Source organism: Cotesia typhae, unplaced genomic scaffold, assembly GCF_013202065.1.
Source record: "Cotesia typhae breed Kobodo isofemale line unplaced genomic scaffold, CoteBio_Ctyphae contig_22, whole genome shotgun sequence".
NCBI classification, from domain to species: Eukaryota; Metazoa; Arthropoda; class Insecta; order Hymenoptera; family Braconidae; genus Cotesia; species Cotesia typhae.
The window spans coordinates 372926-398570 of NW_027423728.1; the positions used below are offsets into that span (position 1 = coordinate 372926).

A 25645-nucleotide genomic window follows, 5' to 3' on the forward strand; every position below is an offset into this window, starting at 1 on the left:
GAATGAAAACTAGTTAAAATCATAGAGTACACCCTACAGAAATTTTGAAGACTCCTATTCGATCAATCAACCCCATGGACACCGAGCACTAGCCCTATAAAAGGCTTTTTTTGATGAAATTGACAGAAAGTTGACAGTTCAAAATTGAAATCTCGGTGTCCACTAAAGATTAAGGAACAAAACTCATGAAAATCATAAAGTACACACTACAGAAAATTTCCAGACTCCTAACCGATCAATCAACTCCATGGACACCGAGCAACAGCCTCATAAAAGGATTTTTTCGTCTAAATTGACAGTAATTTGACGTTTCAAAAATCATTCCTCGGTGTCCACTAGAGATTAAGGAAAAAAACTCATAAAAATCATAGAGTACACCCTACAGAAGATTTTAAGACCTATAATTAATAGATTCACCCCATAGACACCGAGTAACTGCTCCCTAAAAGGTGTTTTCCGTCTAAATTGACAGCAATTTAACATTTACAAATTCAATTCTCAGTGTCCACTGGCGATTAAGGAATAACACTCGTAAGAATCATAGGGACACCCTACAGAAAATTTTTCGAGTCGTAATCGATTAATCCACCCTATGAACACCGAGTAACAGCCCTCATAAACGGTATCGTTTTTCGTCTAAATTGACAGCAATTTGACTTTTAAAAATCATTCCTCGGTGTCCTCTGGAGATTAAGGAAGAAAACTCTTTGATATCATAAATAAGACCTTACAAAAGAGTTTTAAACTCCTAATCGATCAATCAACCCCATAGACACCGAGTAACAGCCCCAAACACGGCGTTTCTCAACTAAATTGCCACAAATTCGACTGTTAAAATTTAATTCTCGGTGTCCACTAGAGATTAAGGAAGAAAACTTATAGAAATCATAGAAAACACTTTTCAGAATATTTCTAGATTCATAATCAATCGATTCACCCTATGTATAGCGAGATACACCCCCACAAAGCCGCGATTTGTCGGTTATTCATGAATTTATTTTGAAATCCTCGGTGTCAACTTGAAATAAATCAAAGAAAATAATTTCACTATTCGATTTAACCTTAGTTATTAATTAAATTATCAAAATTTGAGAATTCACCCCATAGACACCGAGATACGGCTCCATAAAACCGGGATTGCTCGATTTTTTTTTGGATTGTTATTGAAATTCTCGGTGTCCACTCAAAATAAGTCAAAGAAAATTATTGTACTTTTTGATGTTATCTTTGTTATGAAATAAAAATCGAAATTTTAGGAACCACCCCAGAGTCACCGAGATACACTCCCATACACTCGCGATTTGTCGATTTTTATTTGACGTAAATTGAAATTCTCGGTGTCCACTTAAAATAACAGAATTACAATAATCTTCCTATCTAATGTAACCTCGGTCATACACAAAGATATCAAAATTATGGAATCCACCCTATAAACACCGAGATACACCCCCATAAACTGGCGATAAGTCGATGTTTAATTTACTTTCACTGAAATTCTCGGTATCCACTGAAAATAACAAAAAGAAAATAATCCTTCTATTCAATTTTACGTCAGTCATACATAAAAATATCAAAATTATGGAGTCCACCCCATAGACACTGAGATGCGCCCCCATAAAGCCGCGATTTGTCAATTTTTCATGTATTTAATTTGAAATTTTCGGTATCCACTGAAAATAAGCCAAAGAAAACTATCCCACTTTCCAGTTCAATCTTCGTCATGAATTAAAAAAAGAAAATTTCGGAATCCACCCTATAAACATCAGGAGACAACCCTATAAAGCCGCGATTTTTCGATTTTCCATTGATTTAAATGGAAATTCTCGGTGTCCACTGAAAATAACTTAAAAAAAATTATCGTACTTTCCAATGTAACCTTTGTAAAGAATTGAAAAATCAAAATTTTAGAATCCACCTCATAGACACTGAGATACACCCCCATAAAGCTGCGATTTCTCCATTATTTGTGAAGTTAAGTTGAAATTCTCGGTGTCAACTCGGAATAACTCAAAGAAAATTATCTTTCTTGATAATGATATCGAAATTTTCGGTGTCATATGAAAATTTGAATTTTAATTATTGAAAAATCGCGAATTGTTGGCTTTATTTGGATGTTTGTTAGTGTCTATGCGGTGGATTTTCAAGAGTTAAGTTTTTTTATGTTTTTAAGGGTGTAATTTAAAAGTACTATAGGTTTCTCTTGTTGTTGTTAAATGGACACCAAGAATTTCAATTTCAATTACTAACAAATCACAAATTAGCGGATTTATGGGGTCCTATCTCGCCGTTAATGGGGTGTTTTTTCAAATCTTATTTTTTTGTTTGCTTACAAGAGTATATCTGAAAATGAGTTTTCATACTTTTCATTTATTTTCAACGGACACCGAGAAGTAGCATTTTAATTACTAAAAATCAGAAATTTTCAGCTTAATGGGATCATAATTCGGAGTTTGCGGGGTGGTTTTTTAAATAATAATTTTTTTCGATACACAGGAGTTTAATCGATAAGTACAAAAGGTTTCTTTTGTTGATTTTCAATGGGCACCAATAATTTGAATTTTAATTTCTAAGCAATCCCGATTTTTGTGCGTTATCAAGTCATATTTCGGTATCTATGGGGTGTTTTTACAATTTTTTAAATTTGTCTGATGGTCAAAAGTACCACTGATAATTTTGATTGGTATTTTTTTCTATTTCGAATGCACTGTGAATATTTTAATTTTTATGTTAAATAATCCCGAAATACTCGGCTTTATTAGGCTGTATCTTAGTGTCTATGGGGTGGTTTTTGTAATTTTTAATTTTTTTCTGATTGTTATAGGTATAGTTAACTATTAGTCCTAGATTTTTATTTGAAATTTTGAGTAGTCGTCGAAAATTTCTATTTTAATTATTGAAATATCGCACAATTTTTGGCTTTATGGGACTGTATCTCCCTGTCTATGGGGTAGTTTTTTATTTTTAAAAATTTTCTTCACCTACTGTAGTGTCACTGATTATTTTTATTGCTTTTTTTTTTTTCACTTCAAGTGCACTCTGATCATTTGAATTTCATTATTAAATAATCGCGAATTTTCGGCTTTACGGGGCTGTATCTCCCTGTCTATGGGGTAGTTTTTTATTTTTTTTCAATTTTTTTGGTCTACAGTAGTGTCACTGATTATTTTTATTGCTTTGTTTTATCAAATGTCTATCACACTTTTGAGCTCGAAGAGCTCAAAAGCATTTGAAAGCAATTTCTTTTAGCTCGGAGAGCTCAAAGTGACACATAAATTATATTATTGAGCCAGAAGAGCTCAAAAAATCATCAGTGCAATTTTAAGTTCCTAGGTATGGACTTAGCAAAAAGTTGCAGGGATTGTCTTCAGGTCAACGTTTTCCGAATTTTTTTTTCGTTAATTGTTAATAACTCTTGCAACTTTCATAAGCGGAACTTTATTTTATCCAAAAATCATCTAGATGTTATTTCAAATCTAATGAAACCTCAGTTATTATATAATTTTCGGAGACTGCTTAAAAAAGTTCACTAAAAAGGCACTTGTGACTAGACTACATACCCTATGTTTCGTTGCAATACTTACGCCTGAAAAGTGAAAGGTCACGCATCTACTCCACGCAAGTAGGTTACGTACAAAAACGTAACGAGGTCATTGGTCAATAGATCTTACTCTTCATTTTTTTTTTATACCAAGGGTCTTATATGAAAATCGATTCTGAAGGAGTAAACTCTAATAATACTTCGGATTTAAACTTAACGTTTTTTTTTTTTTAAATCTTCGATAAAAATAGAATTTTTTGGGATGATTGGCATGTTTTAATTTTCGATTCCACCGGCACACCACAAAAAAGTGCGATACACTTTAGACCGGACTTACCTACTGACATGTATTTCGACCCACTGAATCCGAATTTCAAATCCGTTCTTTCCGGTTACCTTCCAGGTTTGAGCAAAATGCAAAAAACTCCACGAATGGCAAGAAGTTGCAAAACACTGCACGCGCAGCAATGTAAAAATTCTAGTGGACCTGGATCGAATATGATTTTCATGTATGTCAATTTACTAAATCTGAATTTTAACTTCAATTTGCTGAGTGAGCAGTCTAAACTTGGAAAAAAATAACAAAAAACCAAAAGAAATTGCAATTAATCATGAAAAATTGAAGTTATCGAGATAAAAATTTTTTTGACCTCAGATTGAGTATGATTTTTATGGACTTTGTTCCACTGAATTTGCATCTGGAGTTTTCTTGCCTTGGTAACGTTTTGAAATTTCAAGAAACCGAAAAATCGGGGAAAATCGCAGTTACATCTATGAAAAAAAAATCCATAAAACTTTATTAAATACTTGTTTTGGTTTTTTTTTTTCATGCATAACATAAAAATTAAGAATCTGAAAATCTAAGAAATTCTAATCCCTTTAAAAAATGACGTGTAACTATAATAAAGAGAACGATTTTCTCGAAATTCAAACTGTTCTTCATTGGTATCGAATTATTAATATTCCAATTTCCTTGATGCCTAGTCACTATTTCACCTATGTCTTGATAAAGTCGTTCTCTCTGTTCCTCACTGTGGTCATTAAGATTTTCAGAAAAATAGGCAATGTGAAAATCCATGAAGTGTAGTTTGAGGTTCATTAAGCAGCTAAGATTTTTGTAATTTGTCACCAATTTTTCTACTAACGTCCTGTCGTTTTCGCTTTTCTTATTTCCTAAAAAGTTTTCGGACACATTCTCAAAACTTACTCAAGCTGCTCTCTCCGTTCCATTATCTCTCTATTTCATTCATTCCTCTTATAAAATTCGCATCCTGAAATATAAAGTTCAAATTTCGGTGCTATCCAGGATTCCTTCGTTTTATTTTGCATCAGTTATCGCACAAAACTTCTCTTTTAAGTACTGGAACTGATCACCATTATTTTCTAATGCTTTGACATACTGTTTGATGGGACCTAGATTGATGTAAAGTGATAGCAGATATTTTAAAGGCGGAATCAATAGTGCTCATATAACATTATGGGTACCTATTTTAAATTTCGCTCTTATTGGTCATTCTTTCTTAACATAGTGATTTTTTCTGTCCCTGCTAGCCCACAAACATAGGTCCAACAAGCACAAATATTTTGTAAATCACGATTATTGACTCAAAAGGAGTTTGGAACTACAAGACGTTATGATAAGAATTGGATCCCAAATACAAAAATTTTATTTGCTTAATTAAGATCGAACTACGGTTTATTGATTCTTACGTTGACCACATTCCTGAAAATCATAAAGACTATAGCTATGAAAAAGTAAAAATATTTCATCAATTTATAAGTAAGATGAAGGGTCGGCATCGAGTAAAACAGATTTTGAAATTTTATAAATTTTTCAATTCTAAGATCATATTCCGTACATGAAAGTGCACCCAAGTTATTAAAAAACTTGTCTTATAGATTTTTTTTCTTAAGTTAATTATTATAAAAACTATAAAAATAAATTTAACGAATTTTTTGGATGTTAATTAATTAATTGATAAATTTCTAGTTGTTAAATTCTTCCCGCAAGGTCGACTGAGTGACTCTCGGGTATAAGCCCCCAGGAAAATCACTCGATCTAAACTAGCAAATGTTCAACTATTATTTATTGAAATAATCATCGATTAAACGATCCAATTGATAATTCAATAGGAGAAGTAACTGGGTATTGGATAAACCGCGGTCCACTTCTTTCCCATAGAGTAATAATTGATACCTTGACGAATAAGATGATGATCTAACTCTTTAATTGAAAATGAAGTCCTAGTTGTAGTTGGCTTCCTTCGTCTCGTCACTACTCCGGGGATCAGTCCTTCTCGATTTCCGTGGCACTAAGTCTGGCGGTCACACTACTTCTCCCTTTTCCACTGTACGGCTCACCTATTTTAACCCAAAATTACCCCCTCCTATTCTCCCTTTAGGCCCGAAGATCGAGACGCGCCAGTGCTATGTCTAATAATTATCGATATCCGGTGACTTATCGATTTAAGGTAATTTAACCCTGTTACAGGACATTAAGGAACTTTCTTCGAACTGTAATTGAAGTACCGAAATATACTCCTTGGACAGGAAGTAGATCGCGGTGTGTATTCGGTTTACTTTACATCTTCTCAATTTCATAAATTAATTAATTAGTGATTAATAACGTTCGCTATTTTGGACTGAGTGATTTTCATGGGGACTTATACCTTCGAGTCACTCAGTCAACCCTGAAGGATAAATTCTTTCAACATTCTTCGTGAGAAATTTTAACTGACAAATATTGATCAATTAAATTTGTTTAACATCTGAGATTCATTTTATTAATTGTTATAATACTATAAATAATTCATTTGGAAGCTAAAAAAACCGAGTGATTAATTTTTAAGCTTAAAAAATAAACAGCAAGTGTTTTCTCGTGGAGTTTATGTCAAGCGTCGGCATATATTTTGGCGTCGCAGTAATTCCAAATACCCAAGGTCAATAACAAATAAACTAGCGAATGTTTAATAATGTAATTCTGAGTGGGTCGACTATTGTCGATATTCTTAATTGAAAATTTTTACATGAAATTTTTGTCGAAAATTATATCAGAAAATAATTAATTGATATGTTCTAGATTGCGAAATATTTCATGACATGTTAATTAATTAATTTAAACTTAAGTTCGTGGATTTTTACACAAATCAAATTTCTGAAAATTAATAAGTAACAGCGTGGATATTAAGTCGAGGAATTAAGTTATTTTATGTTGAAGAATTTCACTAATAATTTTGGTCACAATAAATGAATTTATGTCGTCAATTTTAAATTAATGATTTCTAAATTAATTATTAAAATCATTATTGAGATCAAATTAACTATCAAAATTAATCGTGTAATATCCCGGAAGAAACAATTACTGTGTCGGCAAATTATTAAGACTCTGTCTTCATATTTCAATCTATTAATACAAGATACGAAGACTTCTTATTATCAAATACTTATTGTTGTATTATCAAGACCACTGCAATAAATTAGGAATTTTAATCTATTATATCAAAAAATAAATTAGCAATCGGGAATTGAGAATTGAATAATTAGTTCAAAGTCATTTCAGAATTAGTTTGTTAAATTAGGAACATTGGTTTAGTAAGTTACTGATGACTGAATATTTCAATTTGGAATTTTAAAAGTATATTAATTTAATGAAAATTGTCATTTATTTTTAAAAATAAAATCAATAAATTACAAATCAATTTAGCAAAGTGTGGATTATATGTGTGAAGATTTGTACGGATAATGTGTGATAGAGAGTGTTAATATTAAGTTTGGTAGTCCAGTGGACTTAATTTAAGTAAAAGTTTGGAAAGTTTAGTTGGGTTTGTTTTGATAGTCTGGTGGACTCATAATTTTAGGTTTAGTTTTAGGACAAGTGTGGGAGACCGTTTGTTAGAAAAAGCCCGTCTAGTCATCGTGTCGTTGTTTGGAAAGGTTCGTTTGTAAACATCGTTTATCTTGCAGTGAATTCTCCACTTCGTTAGATAATAAGTTAATTATAGTGTGTGTGAGTGAGCGCTTCAATTGTTAAATTTGTTATTTTTTATTGTTAATGTCAGGATAAATTATAAACTGTAAGCGTCTCTGTCGCCATTTTTGTACTCGGCAATAAATCCAGATAGATTATTGATACGTTTTATTGAATTGGAGCTCACCAATTAATATTCAGAACAATGACTGTATTTATGCTGCTTCGGGATAAAAGGAAGCAATACTGCGTTCATAAAAAACGACATGTTTCTGTGGATACTCGAAAAGATAAAATTTGTGATAAAAAAATAAAAATAATTTGTGAGCATAGTAAGTATTTTTGTTGTTTTATATTTTCATCAAAATTAATCAAATGACACTGAAGTTAGCAATGATATGACAATTTTCATCGTTTTATAAAATTTATTCATTTAATTTTTTTGGAACATTTTTTTGAGTAATCATTTATTCATAGATGAGATACCGCCATACGATTGCTACTTGGCTTATTTTTTGTATTAATATCTAGTACTCATAGGTTACAACCATAACTTTTCCCTAATAATCTAAACTTTTCTTAAATTTTTAAAATTGTTACAGCTGACCGTAATATTTTAAATGATGTTTGTCGTAAATTAAACTCCAATGCTCCTCAGATAATTTTACCCAAATTTATCCTCGATAAATCTCCAAAATCCATTCCTTCTCACATCCTACTGAATACTGAAAGTCGTAAGTATATTTCTTTTGATGTTACAGAATGATACTGAAAATAACACCACGATACTTATTCATATTTACGATTTTATGCATATTTTCCATTTTTAATTAAATATAAATTTCATATTTTTGAATTACGTAAATATGAAAACTTTTCTTATTAAAAATAAAAGATTAGTCGCATTTTCTGCTTTATTTGCAAGTTATTTTTGATTTAATCTTTTGCACTTAAAAATGATGTTAACAGTCAACCAGTATTCAGACGAAAATTTCTTCACACAGAATAATGACCGGTTATAATAATTGAAAACATAAATGTAATTACCAATTTCGCTTATTATTATACAGAGAAAAATTTTATTGATTTTTATAATCTATGATTCACAACTACGGTTAATTTCAACTTTTTGTAGGATATCTTATGATTGAAATTAATGAAATGAAAATTAAAATTTAAATACTTTTTATTATTATATCACAGATATACAGATAAATAGTCCTATTCAGCTGACCCAATCATATAAAAAGAAGTCGTATAATTATTTTGAGGAAGATTGTTTTGTTGATTCAAGAAAAGGAAAAACTGTCTGGTTTTCTGATGCAATCAGTAGTAAGTACTAACAATATTGTGTCAAAAGAGAACAATTATAAAATAAAAAATTTCGTATCTATTATTCATGATGAAGATTTTTTAACGAAGTTAAATTTCCAATTTACAAACTTTAATGATAAAAAAAAAATTTCTGAATTTTGAGATAGTTTTTTCAAGATTTTAATAGCAAACTATTTAAAAGAATCATTTATGATTTCAAGTATCATTTATCTAATGTTGATATTTCTAAAAACTATTAAAAATTAATCGGAGAAACTTGATTTATTTTAAGACTAGTATTTCTAGAAGTTTTTTTTACAACACACAAGAAAGTTATATTGGAAATTATTTTATTAGTTCATCAATAATATTTTTATTTTATATCACTATTTATATACTATATTTCTCTGTCAATGAAAGCTCAATGTAAAACAGTAGCTAATTTTTCACACACATTCATTTTAACATCTAAATTAATTAATTTCAGCTTTTATCAATTCAGACTCGGATCAAGTTGTTAACGGCTTGGATTTTAATTCATCTTCACTTACAGAATCTTTTAATTTATTCGATAATACTGATCTTCCTTATACATCGTATGAAGAACCATATGAAGACTTAAGCAACTTTTCTGAAAACTTAAATGTATTAGATATTGGACAGAACATAGTTATAGATACAGAAAATGTGGAGAATACTATTACTAAGACATCTAATCACGAGGAAGAAAGTTTCAGTAAGATACTTGAATAAACGAAGAAATAGTGTTGATGGAGAGGTTCAGCCAGAAAATGTAATTAGTTTGAATACTGTTGATTTCAATAACGCTGTGGACAACTATGAAATTGAGCCGAAAAGGATTGAGAGGAAAAAAATAATTAGATATCGGAACACTGATTGCGGTAAATTCTTAAAAATATAGTTCTGTTAATTTTAAGTTCAATGAGGCTAAATGATAATTTTTTTTTGCAAATATTGACAATCAAATTAGAGAATAGAAAAATTATTATACAAATGGATTATAAAAACACAAACTAATTTAAATATTTTATTTTTATAGATTCTGATAGCGAGAGCAAAGAATCTGAATCATCGTATGAACCATCTGATTCAGAAGAGTCAGTCGATGAAGAAGAGTATCTAGTCGAAGATATAACTGATGAAGAGGATTTCAATAATAAAAACAATGCATCTGATAATGCTGATGATAATAATATTTCTCAGAATACTTCAACCTCAACTTTAAATTGTTCACTTAATGTTTCTGGACATACTGGGTGGGACGATGATGACGTTGAAGCGGAGTTAAGTTCCAAAAAGGAAATGCGAAGAAAGATAGTTGCTGTTATTGCGAAAAAGAATATTTCAAAATTGCTCGACATTTGGAGACGGTACATAAGAATGAACTGGAGGTACAAAGTTTTATTAAATTACCAAAGGGATGTTCTGAGAGAAAAGATGAAATAGCTGTACTACGGAAACGGGGAAACCACATGTTTAATATGAAGCAGAAGAGAAAAGAAGATGGTACTCCTGGAATAATTAAAACAGTACGTTGTCCAAACAAAACTTCCAAACAATCAGGTGGAAATTGGGCTGTCTGCAGTAAATGTAAAGGCTGGTATGCAAAAAATAATATCCGCCATCATTACCGTGATTGTCAAAATGGCGCGAAAAGTAGTAGAGGAATATTAGCAAAATCTCGTCGAATACAGGGTCAAATTCATCCACGAGCCTCTAAACTAAACAATGCGCCATAAAATAATACCATACATGAAGTTGACAGAACATGTTAAACTCATTAGATACGACCTCTTGATTATACTGTTTGGAAACGATGAATGTACCAGGTATCGGAAGCGTAATTTAGCTCAGATGATTCGAGCCAGGTTGAGCTTATTAGCTCGTTTTCTTCTGGTTACGAAGCAAGTTGAGCCATCAGTCACTGATTTTGCCTCAATATATAGTCCTAAACTATATTATAAAGTTATCGAAGCTATCAATCAGTTTGCTGGACTTGATGAAGAAAATGGCTATTATAAAGTACCTTCGAGAGCATCTGAAATTACTACAAATATTAAAAAAATCGGAGTAATATTAATTAATGAATGCATTATTGATAATAAACCTGAAACAAAAACAGAGGTAGAAAACTTCTTGTCTCTATGCAAACAAGGATTCGCAAATATTATTAATCGAATAGTTCAAGAAACTCGACTTGTGCAACAAAGGAAAAAAGAAGTAGAACTTCCCACAACTACTGACATTCGACGTTTTTCTATGTATTTAGATCGTACAATTGATAAGAATATTCAGCTTCTAAGAAAAGAATTTTCACTTAGGACATGGCGGGACCTTTCCGAAGCATGTCTTATTCAATTACAATTGTTTAATCGTAAGAGAGCGGGTGAGATGGAAAGATTCGAGCTAGATGATTATAAAAAAATGAAATTCATTACCGAGAAAGATGAAGGGTACAAGTCGTTATCTAAAGAAGAAAAAGAAAGGGCAAAAGAGTATGGTCATACAGTTATTCAAGTTATTCACAAGTTATTCAAGGAAAGCTCTACAAAAGTGTCCCTCTATTATTAAGCGCTAAAGTTCGTGATGGAATTGATGCTGTCATTAAACATCGCACAGAAGCTCGTGTATCATCTAAAAATCCTTTTGTATTTGGAATATTTGGGTATTATAAAGACGCCCATCTATGTGCTAGTAGTGTTATGAGGAAATTGTCTGATTTATGTGGCGCAGAAAGGCCGGAGTTGCTTCGAGGAACACCACTCCGGAAGCAAATTGCGACAAAATGTTCAGAAATGCAACTTGATCCAACACAAACTTCGAAAGTTGCTGATTATCTAGGACATGATGTTGTAATTCATAAAAAAGTGTACCAACAACGAGCTAAAGCAGATATCCTAAATATGTCAAAAATATTGCTTAAAGCTCAGGATTCGCATGATTCACGTAATGATTCAAAAGGATCAGTTGAAATGGACTCTACAAATGACCAAGACATCTCTATTAATAAAGGTAATCAGTACTAATTTTTAATTTAAAAAGCTTGGTAAATAAAATCCAATTGTTTTTCCGGTTCTTGTGCATATAAAATATCATGCAACTTATCAAGAGTTTTCTAAGATGATTAATAATTAATAAAATAGAAAAAAAATTTTTCTAGAAAATCTACTAGCATTATAAAATAATTTTATGAATTAGCGATTCAATTTTATTTTCTGATTTTAACATAACTAATAAAGTATGAATTTCGAACATAATTTATTTTGTTTAAGCCCTGATATTTATACAATATTTTTTTGTTTGAATGTTTGAGTTTGTTTATTATAATGATAAGTTTAATGCATTTTATTTATTGATTTATTTTTTTTAAATTTCAGGAACGGATGATTTAATTAATTCCTCAGACAACGAAACTGGTTGTGAGAATAATGCATCTGAAGAATCAGCTTACGACTTGACAATAGATTACTTACCCCAATCTCATACAACACGAAAAGATAATAGTAATGATTTGATAAAACCTAAAAAAATAATTCGATCTCGTTGGAGTAAAAAAGAAGAATCTGATCTCCGTAAGTATTTTGCTGAGTATTTAAGGACAAAGACTTACCCAGCACTGCCCGTCATCAGAGATTTTCAAAAAAAATATGGAATACTAGCTAATCGTAATCCAGAAGTTATCAAGACGAAATTGTCTAATATATATGGGGTATTCCATGCCAAATCGACCACTTTTGACCCCGACCATTTTCGATTTGACCGAAACTTTTCCATCCTTTTCTACCCTATAAAAAACGGTTCTCAGAATTTTTTTGAATTTTTTTACCTAACTCCAAAAAAGTTATGAATTTAAAAAAAAAATGGCTTTTTTATTTTCAAATAGCCATAACTTTTTCAAAACTAAACATTTAGGTACCTTTTTTTTTTTTAAATTTTTGTTTTTAGATGTACTTTCCGATAAAAAATATTAAAAAATTTTTGTAAGTCAATACATATGGAATTTTTCAGTTTTTTGACAAAAATCAATGATTTTTCGAAGTTCGACATTTTTTTTTAATTTTTTTTTCTAAAATAAACTTTAATCAATTCCACAGTTATCCCTGTAGAACCCAGATTGGGCCGATTTCTCTTTCTATTTTTTTTATTCAATTGAAAAAATATTATTAAATTTTCAAAAATGGAAAAAAAATTTTTTTTCATAAATTTTATTTATATAATGAGATAAATACAATTCAACGATTTCACGGCATTATATTCACAATTTAGAGGCTTCATCGATGACTGTATTTAGTAAGATTCAAATTTTAATATATCAATTAGATCGATAAACTAGGGATAACAATTATCGACTTACCTATAGCCAGTAAACTAGATGCTATAAGCTAGTATGTTTTGATTAAAAGTGTGGCTTTTTCATTTTGAGATCTAAAACATAACTTATAAATCTTTTGTGCAATCTAGTGTTTTATAAAAGATTGTCATTACATTTGTTGTATAAATAAATAATTTCTCTAGTTTATAAGCGCTTTTTTAATTTGTCTTTATGGCGTCAAATAAGGTATTTGATCGGTGTTGTAATCCTTTTGAGTTGGAATCTCATTTTAAAAAAATTGGTTTACGTCCGGCGACTGATATTATGAAAGTAACGTTAGGATTAGATGATAATTATTTATTATGCAGTTCATGTCGAAAAAAAGCTTCAGAGTTAGTGAAGCAACAAACAAATGCTCGTAATGATCCTGGTGCTGATGTAAGTGACCGTGAAGACAACTATAGTGACAATAATGACAACAATGATCAGGCTGATAATGATAGTAATACAACTGCCATGGATCTCCCATTATCCTTATCATTCCGTAAGTTTTTTTAATTATTTATACGTTACTTGAATACATTTCTAGTAGCTATATGTTTCACTATTATTTTTAAGGTTCCATGTCATTTGATAACGAACCCAAAGCATCACAATCAAGCTCAGGATCCCAAGTTAGCGCTGCAACTCAATTACCCGTAATAAACCATGCATTAGAATTGTTAAATCAATCACCGATTCCATCGAAGAAATTGAATGATAATCAATTTTTGAACAATAAAATAAATCGGGTATCCGACAGCTTGAAAAAGTTTTGCTTTCTTCTTCAGATGAAGAATCGATTGATGATGATGGTGAAAATTTTCGCTCTCTAATTAAAATGTTGTATGATAAATTCAACGATAAAGAAACTGATAAGTCTTTGAAAATACAAATTTTAACATTATTACCTGTAAAATGGAGTGAGAGACGTATTTGTGAAACTATGAATACATCAAGACATTTGTCAAGAGTAGCAAAAATTTGGTTGAAGAAACGGGTTTACTTTCTACACCTGAATCGAAATTAGGTATGGGTAGCGTAAAATCGATGTTTTAAATACACTTGAAAACTAAATTACTCAACATTTTTGTATAGGGAGGACGATTACTGATCAGGTAAAATTAAAAGTTGAAAATTTTTACAACGATGATGAGTATAGTGCTCAAATGCCCGGTATGAAAGACTTTGTATCAATTCGAAGTGATGATGGTAATCGGATACACGTCCAAAAAAGACTTATCCTGTCTAACTTAAAAGAATTATACCAATCTTTCTGTGAAATAAATCCTACTGAGAGAATTGGATTTTCAAAATTCGCTTCTTTGCGACCAAAACATTGTGTGTTAGCAGGGGCAAGTGGAACACACACCATCTGCGTGTGTACGATTCATCAAAACGTGAAGTTAATGATGCTTGGTAATTATCAAATTAATTAATAATTATAAATGCGTGAATTTTAAGTTTACTAAATTACTGTTATTTTAGGTGCAAATATTTATTCTTTGACAAGGAACACAGAAAAGCCCATTAAACACTACAGCGATTACTTGAGCATGATTATATGTGAAAATCCATCTTTTCAGTGTTATTTAGGTGGATGTAAAAACTGTCCTGGGGTCGATGAGTTGAGTAAAATTTTACTAAAATGTTTTGAGGACCGGGAAATCGAGAATATTACATATAAATATTGGATATTAAAACCGAGAAGTAGTTTAGAAACTATTATTAAGCCTACAGAAGAATTTGTGGAAAAATTTTGTAGTGAGTTAGAAATTCTTCTACCTCATTCGTTCATTGCTAAGGAGCAAGCCCAATTCTTGAAGACATTGAAAGAAACATTGAAACCAAACGAATACGTTATTATTTGTGATTTTGCAGAAAATTATGCCTTCGTAGTACAAAATGCGGCAGCTGGTTTTCACTGGAATAATAATCAGGCAACAGTTTTTCCAGTCGTTATTTATTATACAGTAAATAACAAACTTGAACACAAAAGTTTAGTAATCATCTCAGATTCTAACAAACATGATGCCGTTGCTGTTCATGTTTTCATCGAAATAATAACTGATTACGTGAAAAGTCTTCCTGAACGTTGTAACAAGATTTATTATTTTTCTGATGGAGCTCCTCAACAATTTAAAAACTTTAAAAACTTTGTAAATTTATATTACCACGAAGATGATTTTGATATTCCTGCTGAATGGCATTTTTTTGCGACTGCCCATGGGAAAGGTCCGTGTGATGGAATCGGTGGTATTCTCAAACGACTTGCAGCGAGAGCAAGTCTCCAACACGCGGTAGACAAACAAATAACGACACCAGAAGAACTTTTGAATGGGCTTCTGCACCGGATAACTTGCCGAATATTATAGTGAAGTTTTCCCCAGAAGAAGATTATGACACAGCAGTAAATGATTTAAATGATCGATTTTTGAAAACGAAACCGATTACAGGAACTCAACAACTACATTGTATAATTCCGGACAAAAATGGTTGTTTACTAGTTAAAAACTTTTCGAATTCGAATGAACACAGAATTTGTAAAATATTTAAACGACAGAGAGAAAAGTAATTAATTTTAGCTGCATCAATTATTGATCTTACTAATTACAGTCATCGATGAAGCCTCTAAATTGTGAATATAATGCCGTGAAATCGTTGAATTGTATTTATCTCATTATATAAATAAAATTTATGAAAAAAAATTTTTTTTCCATTTTTGAAAATTTAACAATATTTTTTCAATTGAATAAAAAAAATAGAAAGAGAAATCGGCCCAATCTGGGTTCTACAGGGATAACTGTGGAATTGATTAAAGTTTATTTTAGAAAAAAAAATTAAAAAAATGTCGAACTTCGAAAAATCATTGATTTTTGTCAAAAAACTGAAAAATTCCATATGTATTGACTTACAAAAATTTTTTAATATTTTTATCGGAAAGTACATCTAAAAACAAAAATTTAAAAAAAAAAAAGGTACCTAAATGTTTAGTTTTGAAAAAGTTATGGCTATTTGAAAATAAAAAAGCCATTTTTTTTTAAAATTCATAACTTTTTTGGAGTTAGGTAAAAAAATTCAAAAAAATTCTGAGAACCGTTTTTTATAGGGTAGAAAAGGATGGAAAACTTTCGGCCAAATCGAAAAGGGTCGGGGTCAAAAGTGGTCGATTTGGCATGGAATACCCCATATAAACTACCGATTGCAAAAGCAAGATTGAATACAAGTAATCACGAACTTAAATTACAAAAAGCAAAAAATTTTGACAAACAAAGTAGAAAAAAGCTGTCTGCTACAAAAAAAAGTAGAGAAAAGTTAAGCTGTAGTCCAAAAAAATTGATAAATTCAGTTAATGGTCTAGTGAAACCGCACATATTATACATATTTGATACTTTCATCAAAGAAAAACGTCTACCTTCGAAAAAACAGTGTGCTGAAGCTAAAAAAGCCGACAAAATATTAAAAAATGTCAACATAGATGTAATTCTTCATATTATCCGACAACAATTCGATAAAAACTAAAAAACTTTTTAACTATCGTTAGCGATGTTTTAATTTACGTATTTTTTGCAAATTATCAATTTTATTGTTTGTTGTTTAATCTAAATGTTTATGTTTTAATCGAAAATTGTTGATAAGTAATTGCCAACTACTAATTACTAATTGGTCTTATGACACAGTGAAAACTAGATGATTAGTTTCGTTAAATTGTGGAAAAAATCATTTAAGTTATTGCATTTATAAAATAATTAACTTTAATCAGCTATGTTATGTTGATTATTATTTTTTCTTCAATATTATATTTAAAAAATAAAAGAAAATAATTATTTTTTTTCAAATAGCAAATAATTCAATAAATGAATGATTTGTATCGACTAAGACGTTATGTGTTCAAAACATTCTTTTTAAAAGAGTTTATTGTTTCAATGTTATGTTGTTTCTGAGAAAATAAAGTAAATACAAAGTTAGAAAGCTAGTTTATCCATATATGTTTGTCACCTAAATGAATCAAATTTATTTTGAATTGTCTGATTATTAAAAAAGATTAAATTTCTTAGTGACAATAAAGTATACAACTAATACTGTGACAAAAAGTAATTGAGTTTGCGTTGGGGAAGTGTATAATATATAATTAAGTGATAACATAGAATGTTATCTAATAATAATGAGAAATTTCTCTATTAGTTTAAAAATCTGAGACAATTTAAATACACAAGTTCATTATTCAGTCTTTTATCAGACAAAATGAATATTTTTTATATTTTTAATTACAATGTTTTTTTTTTTTTTTCTTTAATATGTAAGTTTCCACCAGAACAGATCTCTTCATTTTGAAATTTATTTTTACATGTAAAAAATAATGATTTTATCTTGAATATTAACTGTATCTCGAAGTAAAACAGTGTATTTTTTGGAGTTTCACGTCATAATTCAACATATCCTTCGATATGTGTATGAAATAGAAATCATCGCAATAAATTAGTAATTATTTTCAATTTATATGTAAGTTTATTCAGCAAGTTTTGAAAAATTTTATTGGACTTTGATTACTTTACATAAATGCCTAAAGCTCGGAAGTTTGAACTCGATGTTTTACATTTAAATATTATGAAAAATTGTCTTTATCTTAAAAATTTATTTTCTTTGCTTCAAAACGATAGTCTCGAATGTGCTTTATTATCTTGTAAGAAATTGAATGTTCTTGAAATGATATCTCTCATATATATGTTGATAAATTACATCCTCAACAGAGTTATCTAGTGTTTTACTTTTATTAATAACATATTTGTTTATTTTTTAATTTTTCCAGAAAAAGGGTCTGAAAGTGTTCGATACGTTGATTTGATGACAAGGAAAAAATTTCGAATTTGGGAAATGCTATTTCATGTTATTGCCGCTAAAACAATTATTATTTTTGATCTCTAGACACTAATATGAAAAATCCCAATTTTGGAACCTTAGAATTCTCGAAGATTTTTACAAACTTGTCAAGAGAAATCAAAGAGTTATTTCTTATGACACTCCAAAAACTAAACAAATATACAACAGAGATTCTTATTTTGATAAGCAAGAATCTAATTCATTTGAAACAGTTAATGAAGATTCTCAACTTTTTCCTTCCCCTTCAAAAATTTCATCGCTGTTGGTGCCATCCGAAAGGGCTTAACCGAACTTAGATATTGAAAACTATTCGGACCGATTCAGTCCGGTATATTTTGAAAAATCTTATTAAAACTGAAATAAAAATTATTTTTAAATGTAGTTTTTTTGGATTCATACTTTCCCAAGTTAAGCTAATTAAACGTATTATTGGTTGAAATAGGTTGAAAAAGATTGTAATACATAAAAAATTTGGAAACTTTTATTAGGATCAAATCCGTGACCGTAACTTTAAAAAGCTTAGTCTCAATCCACTACGCTAAGTCGCAAACGTTCAGTTAACTGCTTTTTTTCATGTACATCAATTAAAACTGAGACTTCATTTCCAGCACTACAGTAGGGTAAAGTTCAAAGAACAAAGTAGAGAACTTAACTTTTTATTAAATAGGAAATTTTATTTTTGTGGTAAGAAATCGTTCAGTCTACGAAATAATAGTGAAAGTCTGAGTGATTTTTACCCTTAATAAAACCTATCAATGAAAAATCTCAAAAGATGGAAAAAAGACCTTTACTCAATAAATTTGCGGTATAAGATTGCGATTTAATAAGGTATAATATAACGTACACGACTCAGTTGTACAATGCATTAAAAAAATATGATAACCGAAAATGTCCTGAAAAATACCATTTACTTTATGTACCTAGACCGATAATGTATATACATTCGGATGTACATACAAATAAAAATATACCCATCTAAGTCCTAGAATGTGCCAAAAGGTAGTTATCAGGACGTCCTGAAATATATCACTGTACATATTTGGATTTCAGGACGGTCCTGACATGCTACAAATGTCCTGAAACCAGCCATTTTTGCTAAAAAATGTCCCAATAGCTACCACTAGAGATATATATATATATATATATATATATATATATATATATATATATATATATATATATATATATATTGTGATGTTATTTTCACGACCGGGGTGTTGAAAAATCAATCCGAAGGCCAATTCCGAAGGCCAACTAGCCCAAATTAGGTACTCGGAAAAGCACGGACCGTGAAGAGAGCGCCTGCTCGCCAGACAAGCCATAGTTCCCTCTCCACCCGGAATAGACCAATTCCGTAGGCTCTCCTCCCCTATCAAGTCTGTGAGCCGGATCTACAGTATACAGGGTGTCTCTGAAGTGGCGGGAGTAATTGTTGGGGTCGATAGAGAAAAAAATACTGAATCGAAAGTTCCTGAGCCAAAAATTTTTTTGGGCCATAGAATTTGAGTTATGAATTAAAAACGATAGCCAATCAGAAGCGCGCTATTCGAGAAATGAAAATGAGCGGGGAAGTAGAGGAGACGCGAGAGTGAGATGCTGCAATAGCAGCTTACTCGCTCACACAAAGCCGAGCATGAGAGGGGATTGTGACGCTATGAGCCGAGTACGTAAGTGTGAATGAGTGGATGTATGAGGTCGCAAGCGGACGGCTTAATGTATGAGTGTGTGTCCGTGTATCGCAGCATTATTGGAGGCGTTGTAACGCTGAATTAAAGCTAACCGGGTACTCTAAGACAGAGGAAAAAATTTTAATTTTTATTTTTATTCGAAAAAATTTAATAAAAAAATAAAAAGGCCCAAGATTTAACCAGACCCACAGAAACGGAGAGTAAATTTTTAATTCTCATTTATTTTGCTGGGGATTATTTTCAAATACAAAAAAAAAAAAAAAGGCTAAGATTCAACTGGAATCCAAAAAGAGATGGATGAAAAAATTTTATTTTTTATTTTTAATCAGCAAAATTATTTTTCTTTAAAAAAGAGCCCAATCTCGACTGGAGCAAGAAAAAATGATTGAAAAATTTTATTATTAATTTTCAATCAACAAAATTATTATAAAAAAATAAATGGGCCCAAGTCTCAACCGGACCCAAACAAACGGATAAAAATTTTTATTACTTACTTAATTTGCTGGAAATTATCTTTAAAAACGAAAAAATGCCCAAGACTCGATCGGATCCAAAAAATAACAGTACAAAAATTTTTCCTTATTTTCAATCAGCAAAATTGTTTCTTTTAAAAAAGGCCCAATCTCGACTGGAGCAAAAAAATGATTAAAAAATTTTATTATTAATTTTCAATCAACAAAATTATTAAAAAAAAAAATAGTCCGCAGACTCAACCGGACCCAAACAAACAGATAGATAGTTTTAATTACTTATTTATTTTGATGGGAATTATTTTAAAAACGAAGAAAATCGCCCAAGACTCGACCGGACCCAAAAAAAAAAATAAATTGAAAAATTTTGTTTTCATTTTCAATCAGCCAAATTAATTTCTTTTCGAAACAAGGCCCAATCTCAAACAGACTAAGAGAAACTAATTAAAAAATTTTATTTTTATTATTAATCAAATATTATTTAAAAAAGAAAATAAGCCACAGACTTAACCGGACTTAAACAAACGGATAGAAATTTTTTATTACTTGATCACCAAGATTAATTTTCCTTGAAAAGAAAGGCCCAATCTCAAACAGACTTCGAATAACTGATTGAAAAATTTTATTATCAATTATTAATTAACAACATTATTCTTAAAAAAATTAATAGGCCCCAGACTCAATCGGACCCAAACAAACGGATCGAAAACTTTTATTTCCCATTCATTTTGCTAGGAATTATTTTTAAAAACGAAAAAAATGCCCAAGACTCGACCAGGGCCAAGAATAGAAGAATGCAAAAAAATTTATTTTCTCTTTTCAATAACAAACAAAAATTTATTGAACAAAAATCAGCCTAATCTTGACAAGACGATAAAAACTGATTGAAAAAATTTATTATCAATTATTAATTGACAAAATTATTTCAAAAAAGAAAATAGGCCCCAGACTCAACCGGACCAAAACGAACAGATAGAAAATTTTTATTACTTATTTCTTATGCTCGGAATAATTTTTGAAAACAGAAGGAATTGCCCAAGACTCAACCGGACCCAACCAAACGGATGGAAAACTTTCATTTCTCATTTATTTTGCTGGGAATTATTCTGTAAAATAATTTTTCAATTAATCGTCAGGTAAAATGTCAAAAATAAATTAAAACAAACATTGAACTCAAGTCCCAATAATTTTGATATTTTAATTAAAATTATTTTTTAATTAATTGACAGGTAAAATGTCAAATAAGGAATTGAAAAAAAAATCGCTCTCGAGTCCTGATAATTTTGATATTTTTATTAAAATTATTTATCAGTTAATTAACAGGTAAAATGTCAACTAATAAATTAAAAAAAAATTGAACTCAAGTCCGAATAATTTTGATATTTTAATTGAAATTATTTATCAGTTAATTGACAGGTAAAATGTAAAAAAATATACTAAAAAAAAATCGCTCTCGAGTCCTGATAATTTTGATATTATTATTAAAATTATTAATCACTTAATCAACAAGCGAAATGTCAAATGATAAATTAAAAAAAAATTGAACTCAAGTCCGAATAATTTTGATATTTTTAATAGAATTATCTATCAGTGAATTAACAGGTAGAATGTCAAATTATAAATTAAGAAAAAAATTGAACTCAAGTCCGAATAATTTTGATATTTTTATTAGAATTATCTATCAGTGAATTAACAGGTAGAGTGTCAAATTATAAATTAAGAAAAAAATTGAACTCAAGTCCGAATAATTTTGATATTTTTATTAGAATTATCTATCGGTGAATTAACAGGTAGAATGTCAAATTATAAATTAAGAAAAAAATTGAACTCAAGTCCGAACAATTTTGATATTTTTATAAAAATTATTTTTAATTAATTGACAGGTAAATAAATAATAAATTAAAAAAAAAAATTGAACTCAGGTCCTGATAATTTTGATATTTTAATTAAAGTTGTTTATCAATCAATTGACTGTTAAAATCCTGAATAATAAATTAAAAATAAATCGCACTCATGTTCTCATAATTTTGATCTTATAATTGAAATAAATTTCTAATGAATTGACGGGTAAAATCCCAAGTATCAAATTAAGTAGTAATCGCACCCAAGCCCTGATAATTTTGATATTTTAATTTAAATTATTTATCACTTAATTGATAGGTAAAATGTCAAATGATAAATTAACAAAACATTGAATTCAAGTCCTTATAATTTTGATATTTCAATTTAAATATTCTTTTTATTCACTGACAGGTAAAATGTCGAAGAAAATATGAAAAAGAAATGGCATTCACGTTTTAGTAATTTTGATATTTTAGTTTCCCTTTTTCTTAGCAAAGAAATCATTTCAAAAAAATCTACAGGTGTTTCGGCAGTTCAAGGATAACTTTACTTTAATGTTATTAGTTTGCATTCACATCATTACACTTTACTCCTTTTATTAAGCAATTAAGATTCCAGTTGAATCTTAGCCTTTTTTTTTTTTGTATTTGAAAATAATCCCCAGCAAAATAAATGAGAATTAAAAATTTACTCTCCGTTTCTGTGGGTCTGGTTAAATCTTGGGCCTTTTTTATTTTTTTTTATTAAATTTTTTCGAATAAAAATAAAAATTAAAATTTTTCCTCTGTCTTAGAGTACCCGGTTAGCTTTAATTCAGCGTTACAACGCCTCCAATAATGCTGCGATACACGGACACACACTCATACATTAAGCCGTCCGCTTGCGACCTCATACATCCACTCATTCACACTTACGTACTCGGCTCATAGCGTCACAATCCCCTCTCATGCTCGGCTTTGTGTGAGCGAGTAAGCTGCTATTGCAGCATCTCACTCTCGCGTCTCCTCTACTTCCCCGCTCATTTTCATTTCTCGAATAGCGCGCTTCTGATTGGCTATCGTTTTTAAATCATAACTCAAATTCTATGGCCCAAAAAAATTTTTGGCTCAGGAACTTTCGATTCAGTATTTTTTTCTCTATCGACCCCAACAATTACTCCCGCCACTTCAGAGACACCCTGTATAAGGAGCAATGCAACGGCACCGAGCATTCAGTTCTTAGTGACCAGTTACCAGTACAACCAGATCTTCTAATACTTCAGCAAGCCTGCAAGGCTTGCTCTACATAGTGCTGCTCAAATAACAAGTTAGCAAGGTTGTTAATTGTCACCATTCTACGGACCATCTCAACTTCGCCAGTTCACCTTCAAATTGCGGATCATCTCAACTTCGCCAGTTTTCCTTCAACCTACGGATCATCTCACCTTCGATTAAAGTCTTCAGTAAGCGTGCAAGGCTTACCAACAAGGTTTATAACTCGGTAACAAGCCCGCAATGCTAGCTCTGCGTTCACACTTTGAATCAGTCCTTCTCAGGACTTCTCTAACAAACGGTCTTTCTCAAGGCCAACTCTGAATCAGTTCTTCTCAGGACTTCTTTAACAAACGATCATTCTCAAGACCAACTTTGAATCAGTCCTTCTCAGGACTTCTCTAACAAACGGTCTTTCTCAAGGCCAACTCTGAATCAGTTCTTCTCAGGACTTCTTTAACAAACGATCATTCTCAAGACCAACTTTGAATCAGTCCTTCTCAGGACTTCTCTAACAAACGGTCTTTCTCAAGACCAACTTTGAGTCAGTCCTTCTCAGGACATCTTTAACAAACGGTCTTTCTCAAGGCCAACTCTAAATCAGTTCTTCTCAGGACTTCTTTGACAAACGGTCTTTCTCAAGGCCACAAAACCCTCAAGCCACGTAAGAGCTTGATTAGAATTTTTAGAGAAATCCAGTCAAGGTTATCTCGAGACGATCGCATCATTTCTGGTCCCTCGAGCCGGATTCTCTCAAAACTCTGAGCTTCTACTGGCTTCTGACGTAAGACTTCTCAAGCAACTGGCACTAGTGTCTCATTTTGAGCCTATCTCTCACCCTTTGCGCATTGCGGAGCACCTGGTGCTGCGGGGAGTGGTGTTAAGTAGATCCTCAAGATGTCTTCACTACAGGCCAGGTTGGCACTTCAGCATACGAAGTTTGCCTTCATCTCATCACTTCAGAAGGAGGTTGAGTCCGGAGCTCACTCTCGATTCAACATCCACGTCGCCCGGGCTAAGCTACTAATGCTTAAAACTAACTGGGAGAAGTTTGACGCCGAGCATGAGAAGATAATTCTTTCCAAGGCAGAGATCCCTTCGGACGACCCATATGTAGCTCGCGACATGTACGAAGCCGCTACTCTATTTGTCATCTCAGTTACAGCAGCATTGGAAGAGAGAATTGCTGAGATTGAAGCAGCTAATCCTCCAAATGGATCTACTCTGGCAAACAACAGTCTCCACGGGGGAAACATACGGCCATCATCACTACCAAAGATTCCGATTCCGCCCTTTTCCGGCAACTTTGGAGATTGGAGAGCATTCTCGGACCTGTTTGTCTCATTAATTGGAGAAAATAACGCCATCTCAAATGCTGAAAAGTTTGTGCATCTTCGCAACAGCCTTTCTGGAAACGCGGCAAGCATCATCTCAAACATCCAAGTCTCTGCAGACTCCTTTCAAGTAGCTTGGGACATGTTGGTAGCCAGATATAAAAACAAGAGGCTTCTCATCTCAGCGCAATTAGACAAGCTGTTTCGTATTCAAACGCCAGGAGTCAGGTCTTCTAGTACCATTAACTCCCTTCGTAATACTGTGTCCGAGTCAACTAACTCACTCAGAGCCCTAGGCATACCTATCGCAGAATGGGACCCCGTTGTGGTTCATCTTATGACACAGCACTTGGATCCTAAAAAAGGGGAAGATTGGGAAATGCATCTCGGGTCCACCACCGAATACCCGTCCAAGGAACAGTTAACCAACTTTCTCACTTGAACAGCTCGAGCTCTTGAAAGTGTTGAGGCTCAAACTAAACTGTCCACAAAACAGCCAAGGCAGGACAAAAAGACAAATCAGCCAGCGAGGATTCATCACGTCGCCGCCGAGCAAGTCGACATATCATCTCAACGAGAATCCAAACCCTATATCAACGATTTGAACAACAACTGCAAATTCTGTGGCGAGAGCCACTATCTGGCTTTTTGCCCTGATTTCACCGCAATGTCCGATGACGAGAAGCTGCACATAGTCAAAGTGGAACGATTGTGCTACAACTGTCTGGGTCGTCATAACGTTTACAAATGCAACAACCCTCAATCTTGTAAGGTTTGTCAGAACCGTCATCACACGTTGCTGCATGGGCTCTACAAAAAACCCTCCACCATCGAAGCAAAAGGCAACGCCAGTGTTAGCAACCTTTTTCGAAAAACTACCATCCTTGGCTCAGTCTCCTCAAACCGAAGTCGATGACGGTGCAGCAACACCATGACCATCATGGCAGCCCAGCCAGAGTCAAGACAGTCATCTCAAACAGGAAAGTCAT

The 25645-nt window shown here is 31.6% G+C and overlaps 2 protein-coding genes across 3 annotated transcripts in view; one reads left to right on the forward strand and one right to left on the reverse strand.

The window, feature by feature from the left end:
• The window catches only part of Nmdar2 (glutamate ionotropic receptor NMDA type subunit 2), a 786854-nt gene that overhangs the window by 57491 nt on the left and 703718 nt on the right, over window positions 1-25645 (reverse strand). The window lies entirely within an intron of this gene.
• LOC141524563 (uncharacterized) lies at window positions 7677-13710 on the forward strand. The gene is made up of 7 exons (XM_074238553.1): window positions 7677-7837; window positions 8709-8837; window positions 9307-9555; window positions 9880-10210; window positions 11314-11852; window positions 12218-12549; window positions 13399-13710. The coding sequence occupies exons 1-7, from the start codon at window positions 7711-7713 to the stop codon at window positions 13708-13710; spliced, it is 2019 nt and encodes a 672-aa protein (XP_074094654.1). The 5' UTR covers window positions 7677-7710.

What these genes read in the sequence shown, in the direction of transcription:
- LOC141524563 (XM_074238553.1), top strand. Translation starts at nt 7,711, where the DNA reads ATGACTGTATTTATGCTGCTTCGGGATAAAAGGAAGCAATACTGCGTT. An exon ending in TCACGAGGAAGAAAGTTTCA is followed by an intron (nt 9,556 to 9,879) that starts GTAAGATACTTG and finishes TTATTTTTATAG; the next exon opens with ATTCTGATAGCGAGAGCAAA. An exon ending in AATTGTCTAATATATATGGG is followed by an intron (nt 12,550 to 13,398) that starts GTATTCCATGCC and finishes GCGTCAAATAAG; the next exon opens with GTATTTGATCGGTGTTGTAA.